This window comes from Lepisosteus oculatus, chromosome 4 (assembly GCF_040954835.1).
Source record: "Lepisosteus oculatus isolate fLepOcu1 chromosome 4, fLepOcu1.hap2, whole genome shotgun sequence".
Taxonomy (NCBI): Eukaryota; Metazoa; Chordata; class Actinopteri; order Semionotiformes; family Lepisosteidae; genus Lepisosteus; species Lepisosteus oculatus.
This window is the reverse complement of record NC_090699.1, coordinates 31960476-31970845: the sequence shown is the minus strand read 5'-3', so window position 1 is coordinate 31970845 and position 10370 is coordinate 31960476. Positions and strand designations below refer to the sequence as shown.

The 10370-nt window shown below is 36.7% G+C and overlaps 1 protein-coding gene across 4 annotated transcripts in view; it reads right to left on the bottom strand.

Moving 5' to 3' along the window:
• Positions 1-401: 401 nt before the first annotated feature.
• The window catches only part of pitx3 (paired-like homeodomain 3), a 39847-nt gene continuing 29878 nt past the window's right edge, over positions 402-10370 (bottom strand). For 3 of the 4 annotated variants that reach the window (XM_015346499.2, XM_015346498.2, XM_015346500.2), the window contains one exon: positions 402-2753. In XM_015346499.2, coding sequence (XP_015201985.1) covers positions 2190-2753 — 564 coding nt within the window. In that variant the 3' untranslated portion in view covers positions 402-2189. The remainder of the gene's footprint in view (positions 2754-10370) is intronic. The other variant, XM_006630455.3, reaches the window with a different exon arrangement.

Here is a 10370-nt window from a genome sequence, read left to right as displayed (position 1 = left end):
TTCCTTGTTTTATTATCCTGTTTTCCCTGCAGTTTTTCCTCTATTCAAAAGTTAAGATCCGAATACCCTTTCAACAAATGAGATTCTTCTTATTTCCAAAGACAAGCTTCAGTACATATTATTAAATCCTTTAAAACTGAACACCTGCAAGGGAAAACATATTTGAGAAAACATGAACTGATACCTGGCCACGAAACAAAACTGTCATCTATTTTTTTCGGGGTGGTAATATGTCCTTTAACTTCAATACCTGTCTTAGTCAGGTATTATACCATATTCCTAGATGACTAGTAAAGACTGGTCATTAAATTTCCACCATTTCATTGTCCTTTATTCAATTGTTTTAGGGTATTATCTTCAATATTGTGTCCACAACTGAAACAAGCTCGGGGACATAAACATTAAAACAAAACTGAAGTTTATTAGAATGACAGAAATAGCGACACTGTATGAGAATTTGATTTGCTCCTTAATGTGGAATATCCCTTTGGTCGTTGTGTTATCATACATATGAGATTTTGGTCTTTATAAATTCAGTTACACCACAATGCTAGATTAACACTTGCCATTGCTGAATATTTCCATTTGTTTGCCGTCTGTCTTTCTAAGCAACCAGAATGTTGTACGAACACACATAAACCATCAGAAAGCAGAGAAAGTGATAGTTTTATTGTCATCCGAGTATTAATCAAGGGCCAGTTGTTTAACGATGTCTAAAACATACATGAAGTGAGTTTGTATGTATTCTTATCGAAATTATTCAAAAAAGTGTCCTTTTTGATGGTTTCAGCTGTCAGAGAGATCACAGAGAACTTAGACAAAGAACAGTGGAATATAATTTTAAAATAACTTGGAACCATTGTAATTTATTGTGCATTGTAAAGCTACTCGGTCATGACCTTTGCAAAGTTCTACATGAAAAAAATAATTTAAAAGCTAAAACCTTCCAATTGAAAATTTTTGTTTAGTAATGTGATTTGGTTGTATAGCAAAACTGCCAAGAGGCTGTTGGTTCTTTCTTCCTATAAGTTGTTTCTTTGTAGTCTTAATTTAATCTCACATGCTTGATCTTCCATGATCTTAGCGGTTTCCCTCATTATATCTCCCCCGGCAGTCCAAAGCATACTGCACAACTTACATAATGCTGGCACAGTCCTTCATAAAGTAAGGCAGAGGACCAAAAATGTCTGACTGTTATTGGATACCCTTTGCACACTAAGGTTGTCTGCCAAAGTATAGGTCAAATGTATCTGTTACAAGAAAATGCTCTATATCTTACCACTCGAGGTCATCAGTCAAAAATAAAGACATTGGGAGAACTGGTATCTTCATAAAAAGTATTTTCTTATACATGAGCTATTGATAAACAGCATCAGTTTTAAATGAGACAAAGCAGGCTACACTGTAAAATGTTATTTTATGACAACATCACTCTTACATATTGTTTTTTTTTACAGAATGGACTCCTTTTTTGTAACATCAAACAACTCAGTATATTTAATGGCTTTTTTTTTCAAATGTCTAAATTTCTTTCTCTGCTGGATGTGATACTGTTGTTGAGAATGACCACTGCTGATATTCTTCTTTTAGTAGACAGTGCCCTTTGACCTGCTGAGGCAATGGAATTCAAAACAAAGATTAAAATTCCTAAAGGATGTACTCATAGTACGTCGATCTAGGTTCTGCTCTTGAAGAACATGCTTTTTTCCTCTTCAAAGTCCTACTTGTTTCATAGATAATTATATCACATACAAAACAAAGAAAAGTCCATTATTTACATCCTTTAGCCCACACTACAACCACAGGTCCCCATATTTTATGGTTGTGAGGGCCATGCATGTTTATATGTATGCCAACAGTGATATCAAAAAGCAGTCATCGCATCTTAAAACCATATTTTGTACGCTCATGCGGTCAAAATTATAGGAGTGGACATTCTGGACATTTTCAAAATTCCTTAAACGTTGGTCAGGTCAACTCAGGTAAAAAACAACAACAACAAAAAAAAGCTGTCCATTAATTGATTATTTAAGGGTATGAGTGGTCCACCATAAACTGGGGTTTTCAAAAAGCATATTCCTGTAGGGTTTTCATTCCAAGGCATACATTATTGTTTTGATTCTTTAAAAAAGGGTCACGAAGCAGTCACCTCTCGTGCGTTTGCTCACAGTCAGTCACAGGGAGTGTCTTCATACGGGCCTGTCCACCGCGTATTGGCAGGGGCTCAGGTTGGAGACAGGGTTCTGCACCGCTGGGTAGGCGAAGTTGGCGTGCTGCTTGGCCTTCAGCCTGAGGCTGGCCAAGCTGGAATTGCATGTGTCTCTGTACATGTAGGGACTGGCGGTGGTGGCGTAGGGGCAGGCGCTGGCAGAGACGGCCGAGTTCAGGGTGGGGCTGTTCAGGTTGTTGAGATTGCCGAGGTTGTTGAGGCCCGAGCCGGGCACGCCGGTCACGGCCGAGGGCACCATGGAGGACGCCATGTTCATGGAAGAGATGGAGCTGGGTGGTGAGAACATGGGTTGAGAGGAGAGAGGGCTGACATTCATGGAGTTGAAAAAGGGGAAGCTTTTGGCAGAAAGTGGGCTAGTGGCTAGACTCTTTGTGGCCCAGTTGTTGTAGGAGTAGCCTGAGTACATGTCATCATATGGCTGCATGAGTCCATTGAACTGGGCCCCAAAGCCATTCTTGCACAGCTCTGCCTGCTGGTTCCGTTCTCTCTTCCTCCACTTGGCCCGGCGGTTCTTAAACCACACCTGCACAGACAGGAAGAAAGCACAACACACCCAATGTCAGCCCTCTCACAGAAAGTGAAAGTTCCTGTTTTAACTTTTCCAAACGAACACTTGTTCGATTGGAACCTGTGAACTCAACAGAAGTTGGAACCTGTGAAGCTGAACATGGCAGAAACTGAATCAATGCAGTTGTACATACAAAGTCACTGAAGTATCTCACTTACGGTGATGAAACAATAAACATACTGAGCATAAAAAGAAACTTATTTCATAATTGTAATAAACTCAACTAGCAATCAGGAAAAGGACAAAATATTTTGTAGCCCATACACTGATAGTTTATTGAATACCTATGCATTTTCAAGTTTACATTTGTCAACCATAGATCAACAAGGGATCTATTATGAAAGCCACAGGCTAGTTCAGTGTGTTGACCACTGATGGAAACCTGCCTCTCATTTGTACAAGGTTGCAGATTCTGTCATGCGGGATTCTACCTCACTCCTTTGGAAAACCCATAACAAATATGTGCCTCTTCACAGGACTCAACAGTTGTTATAAACCTATATAAAATCCGCAACGTTCAGATTTTGCCTATTCTCTGGCCCAGACCCTCATGGCTCAGACTGAAGGATAGCAGGCAGGCCGTGAAGATGAGATTGTTGGAATTATTTTAAATATGCTGAAAGGGGCAGCAGCAGGGGAGGTGATAAGGGCGACAGGGAATTTGAAATGACAAACACATAGACAGGAATTGACATCTAGTTGCACTATATATATACGGCACATAAATTAAATGATGTCTGCAAGAGGGTGTCACTTCAAAAGAACTAATGCATGAATGGCAAAAATAAAAACAGAATACATCTGCTGTTGAACTGGTGTTGGAGGACCAGTAGATGGCATTCTTTCCTCTGGACCAAACATTCCAAACCAGCAAATGACCATGATTTGGGGAAGTTTTTGAGATCGATGAACTCTCCGTTTGGGAGAGCACTCCTAGAATATTCATTGGGGTGGTAGGTGCTATGTAAGTGTCATGTGTCATCAACAAAGATATTGTGATTTTTGCACAAAGTCTTGAAAAATGTGCTGAAAGAAATGAAAAAACGTTCAAGGTTACCAGATATTTCTGTAGCTATGTTTTTTGCAAGCCAAAAGTGGGATAAAATGATCAATGAACAATCCACCACAAATGCAGCATAAACCCCAGAAAACAACCTGGGTTGAGCTCAAACCATTAATCAAATATGTAAATATATATACATGCACTGTAAGACTACTAAAATGAAGGGGGAACCTTACAGAATACATGACAGTATTATATGGAGTGAACCCATATTGTAAAGAATGGTGTTTAAAGTAGGAGTGTCTTCAGCTGTTGCATTCTTTGTTACCAGACAACAGTTGCCTCATGAATGATACAATGCAACTAGTAACCATTCTACAAAGTCTTCGTTTTATACTTTCATTTATACACAGAAATAAATCCACTTTGACTGATGAGGACTGCATATTGATTTTTATTAAAATCACTGAGAAGGTCTTCCATTCCTGAGAGCTGTACCTGCTCACTGGAGTGCCTGAATAAATAAACAGAGGGATGTGTGAACTTTCTTTGTTTATTAAGAGTCCTCTCTGCCATTCGTGTAACTCAAACCTCTGGACTGGGTGAAACAAAACCAAAGTCAGGAGTGGAGCCCTGTTAGAACCTGTGCCGTACAGCCACACAAGCTGCATGTGAAGAAACTCTCTCTGTAAAAACGTGCATGAGATAAGAGTCATCACAGTTCTGGCAACAGCATTATAATGAACACAAAAGAAAGAATGAGTCACAAGTGCACCTTTGTAAGAGGAAAAAAAACACAGGTGATAAATTTGTCCGTACTACCAATAAACCTTGTGAGTGCTAGTAGATTGCTATCACTGTAAGCCAAAATGTATTTTTTTTAATTCAGCTGATAGTTAAAACAATTGTTAATTTCTGATTCTAATTCATGTAATTACGACAGACATTTTCTAAAATGTTGCTTTACATGGCTATTGAAAGATTGCATTTAATTAAAAATATTAAGTAAAAAAATATTGAAAACTCATTATTCCACAATGTATAATATACTGTATAGACTATTAATTCTGTATAAAATGCGTGGTATTCCTGGCAGTTAATAGTGAACATGCGCACACTTACAGGTTACTGTTCTAAGTTTAATCAGAGTAATATCACATTTGCATAAATATGCAAGATATTGAAAAAGCACATGACTTTAAATTTGAAATCATTTCTAAAACACTTCCCTTGGGACTCTGTCAAAAATAATAATAAATCCATTAAGTAAAACTGTATTATTAAATAGTCATGTCGAATGTAATTTATTAAAATTATTAAATTCAGAGTTAACTTCAGAGTTTTTAATGAAAAAATGTCAAGCAGAAACTGTTTTCTTCTCATTTTGTCGACTCTAAGACCCTATTTTTAGAGAGCACAGAGAGATTAAATTTATAAAAGTAAATTTCAATTGAAGAAATATTTAATTCTTTGCTCAGAGAAAGATTTATAAAATATATGAACCATTTTCTTCAACTGACATTTGAGTTAGTGCATCTTCTGTATACGTGCAAGTGTGGAGCGAATCGGCTGATTCCTGCAATATATGACTCATATAAATTATATAAATGTACATTTTGTTCCAGATTCAGAAATACGTGTTTTCTATTGAAAAAACAGTATAATGAATATCAGCTGCACTTAAAAATGTATTCCAAATCATTATAGCTCTTTTGACCTATAAGACACATTTAAAGAGATTACAGGGCAAACTGCTGTCCAATGCATACTACTAAGAAACAATTCAAACCAATTTGAACCCTCTTCATAGCCTCACTTACTTCATCTGCAACTTTCAAGTTAATGTCAAAGGTTTGCAAACCAAACTTCTACTGATAAAACATTAATTTGTACAGATGATTGATCCATTTTCCTTTTAAATCAAGTCCAGCAGTTAGGGTTTATGTTTCCAAACTAAACATAACTCTTCTATTTTTACAAGTGAGGTGTCAGGAAATGTGTTATTGCACGAAACAGAAAACCTTTGCAGAAAGCCACATGCAATGTGTTCTGCTATTATGGACTGATTTATCTGTTAGTTTCTTGTGAAGGAAAAGCTACATTTTGCTTTAAAGCCAATTTGCCTATCCAAAACACTGCAAAGCAGGGCAGTAGCATATTAAAAGACAGGCTCAATTGTACACATTAAATTACAGTATGCCATTTGAATTTAAAAGGATAGATAGACTTTACTGTAAATCTGTTTTCATTCATACTTTAAAAATATAATTTCAAATCTCTAATATATAAAATATATCACCCCTCTATCATTAGGTTCCCAAAACCTTACATTTTTTTCTCAGTGTATTAACATTTGGCTTTACACTTCATGAATTCACTTATCTTGTGAATTTACTGAATTATTGAACCAGATTATGTTTTCGATATATTGCTGCCTAAGTGGAGCCGCCTGTTTATTTACGCATTATAAATCATAGTACCATAGATCACTTCTCCATTAAAACCTAATGTGAGATACAGTATATTTTCAGTCTTTTGGTTCCTGGGTTTTAGCCATGGTACTTACTTAAGAATAGACCAAAAGACCGTAATGAGAGTAACTTCTTTGCTATTCGCTTCTCAAAAATATTGTGTTAGTTTGGTTTTCAGTCAGAACACACAAATGTATATTCACAGAAGAATGTTAAAACCGTCCACAACACACATACTGAGCCTTATTATCACCTGCAGTGTGCTCATCAGCAACCTGAATGCCCTCAATCTCAATCTGAGAATTTCAGATTATCTAGCTATTTGTTTTGAATTGAGGGTTCCAGTATCAGCTTGCAAACATAAGCATAATATTAGGTTTCTCAGCACCAAGTCCATTAATTCAGATTTGTTTTCCCAATCCATTTAGGTTCTCTTGACCCTCACTTTTAATATTTTCATGCCATCTCGCCTCAGCAGATATCTGTGATTACTAAAATAAAACCCACATCCTATTCTTTGGATCATAATTCAGCAGTCTTGCTTTCTATAAGATTTGCCATTCACTGTCCAATTGTTATACATTTCATCAATGAATCATTAGATAGCTTGTAGTTACTATCCTCCTCTTTAAAAGTAGAACTTAGACTCCAGCCATTTTTGGCTGAGGCTCTAGAACGTGCTGTTGCCATTCAGTTACAAGATCATTTATCTTCCAAAAATGTATCATAGACCATTAAGATTCTTGTGCCATCTCTCCTCACAGATATCTGTGATCACTTAAATGAAACCCAGCTCCTGTTCCTTGGATCATAATTCAACAGTCTTGCTTTGTATATGTTTTGCAAGATCATTTATCTTCCAGAAAGGTATCATAGACCATTTTAATCTGTTTTTGCCATGCATAGCATACTGTACTATGGGAATTTGTGAAAGGGTGACATCTTGGAAGACTGACTGTCACTAAAACAGTATGTAGATACTTGCACATTTGCGACTGTATTCCCCTTTTCTTTTTCTTCAAAAAGTGTCTTCTTTTTATCTTCAAAAGTTGAAACCTTGGAAAAAAATCACGCATATCCCACTAATTCTATCCAACTGCATGAATTCTATTTTTTTCCAGTGTACCCTTTGAATTTCCTTTCCACTGAATAACATTCACTTGAGGGTGCCGTTGATATGAAGTGCTTTCTTGCCAGATATCAAAAGAACGAAGAATGTAATCTAGTTTATTTTAATATAGATTTTCAAAAAATCAGGTGACTTTTAATGCAGCTGTATTATAGTTGATCTTTTTAATTGGAATATTTTTCCAACAGTGTCCATAAACCATCAACATCTTTCTTCAAATTCAAAATGTGATTATATTTTCTCCTCTTCAAGTAATGCAGTATGCAATGTATTATTTCACAGTCTACTGAGACTACTTTTATTATTTTTAGATTGAAAAGTAATCGCATTGTACCTGTGTATGATTGGTCCATTCCTAATTTATTTGTTTCTCAGTTGATGTAAAAATCACACTTAAATAGAACAAATTCCTAATATCACAATTTAATAAACCCTGGAAGGGGAGCTTCGATGATAGAATTTCCTTCATGTATTACAAAGTTGGAATGAACTCTGTGACCATGTGGTCAGGATTAAATGTCACTGGAGGTTTAAGATTTTACTGTGCAGGCAAGTGCAATTTGATACGTATTTGTGCTTAATATCCACAAGCGTTGTCTAGTGTTCACTCTGGACAGCGTGCAACAAAACTGCAAGATCACCCTTCCATTTCTCACTCTTTGTAATCTACAGGGTCTGGATGTTTTTTTTTAGGTTTGTTTTTCTTTCAATGTGCAACATCTGTATTTCCTATAAAAGTGCTTTTTCAAAACAAGTTTACAGTTCCAACAGATTGAGCCAATACAACAAGAAGATGTAATATTGTAATAAGAAATACGAAGGCCTACAAAAAACAATTATACTGTATATGATGTTTAAATCAAAGGCTTCAGACAAATTATTTTAGTGCCTTGGACAGTTTATCTACAATGGAAAGTAAATGTAAATGGAAGACATTTAGTAAAAATAACGTCATCTTACAACCTAATGGTACAGTATAATTAATATTATACTTTTAGATCAGTAGCACTTAAATCACTTAAAAACGGTCAATTTTTTAAAAAGCATTATTTTGAAGTAAGAAAAATTAATTCACGACTTAAAAAAAAGGTTTTGACCATTTCTGTCTGAATTCCAATTAACTTCCTCTAGCTTCCCAAGACCTATTAGTACACTCTTTAATTTGTCTCCACCCCACAGTTGGCTATTTATAAACATTAAACCAGACAAAAACTAAAAATCGGTCCACTAGAATCTCATTCACTAGTAGAGCCCTTTTTGAGATCCATCCATCCATTTTCTAAATCCTTCATCCAGTTCAGGGTTTTGGGGAGTTGCTGGAGCCTATCCCATCAAGAAATGCGTGCAGGGCAGGATACACCCTGGACAGGATGCCAGTCCATCACAGGGCAGACAGACATACACTAATGCCAAAGCCCATTTTCCAAGAAACCAATTTACCCATGTTCCACCTTATTTGTTAGAAGGTCCTAGGATAAACAGGCCAGAACCATTTATCAAGTAAACAATTACAGCTAAACAACTTGAATTTCATTTTAAATCAAACAAATTGACTTAGAGTACATGACATCTTATTGTATTTACAAAATATTGAGGCTTCTTAAATCAACAGCCTCCTTTAAGTTCCGTGGAGAATAACTGAAGCAATGTGGTACATAAATTATTCTTTTATAAAGAACTTTGTTTCATTCAAATTCATAAAATGTGCATATAATTGAGATCTTAAGCTGATGTGCTAACTGACTGTTCCATTAAAATATTTCACAGCCCATCAATCACCTAGTGGCTTGCAGTTTATGGAAGGGGACATCCTTCATTATTGCACAGGCTTCAGTCACTTTACAAATGGCCTGTCTATATTTCGCCAGGGCCCACAAAACATTGTGTGGCAAAAAATCCTCTTCTTAATCAGCTTTGATTCTTTTGAAATGCCATCTTTTCTGCATTAGTAAAAAGAATAAGATCAAAGATAACAAGAAAGCAGCACATTACAGGAAATCTGTAGAATGCAACCGATTGTGAGTATTCAGTCTTTTGTCTTGTCGTTGAATGCTTTGCTTAATGCAGAGGGAGTTCTTCTCAGGTGTGCCATGGACTACAATTCTGAGAAACAGTTTTCTTTATCTGTTGCTTCATAATGTTAGTAAATGGGCAACTCTGTGTTCTTGATGTCTTTGTTGATTTTACTTCACACACATCCTTCAGATGTTGTACTGTTTTACAGTATATGGTGGAGATGTATGGCGAGGGTTTTGCAACATCTTATGCCCAACTGGGATTACAAAATTCCAAAGTTCTCTGGCATAATAGGAATTTAAGGAGCTTCTGTTTTGGTTTTCTCATCCATAACAAACAAGATTTCATACTAAATGACCTTTCATATGGATAGCATGAATCTTTTCCACTGGTTGTCAGGTACATCGTGACATAAGATAAGATATACAATTTTTTGCATTAGGAATTTGTCTTTTCCCATACCCCAGCTTGCTCTCCATGAGACACAGAGGGGGAGAGAGAAGCTTGGGGTCAGAGCGCGGGGTCAGCCATTTATACAGCGCCCCTGGATCAGCTGGGGTTAAGGGCCTTGCTCAGGGGCCCAACAGAGTAGGATTCCTCTGCTGGCTGTGAGATTTGAACCGGCGACCTTCCAGATCCTTAGTCACTGTGCCACTGCTCTTCCCAATTACCCGAATTACCCAAATATCATCCATCAGAGTCTGCTTCAGTACTATGAGTACACCATAAACTCATAAAAGAGAGGTAAAGGTAAATAAGGTAAACGGAAGGCCTAAATCTACTGCATGCATCCATAGCTATTAACTGTGGGATGGGTTCATTGTAACTATGTAGTATATACTGTCTTTAGATGTACTGTGGAGTCATCATTGGTTCTGGTCACACTGGAATGACAAAATCTACCCGAAGAGCACGACGAAATGAACACTAGGAAAGTGATCAGGAGTTCAAAT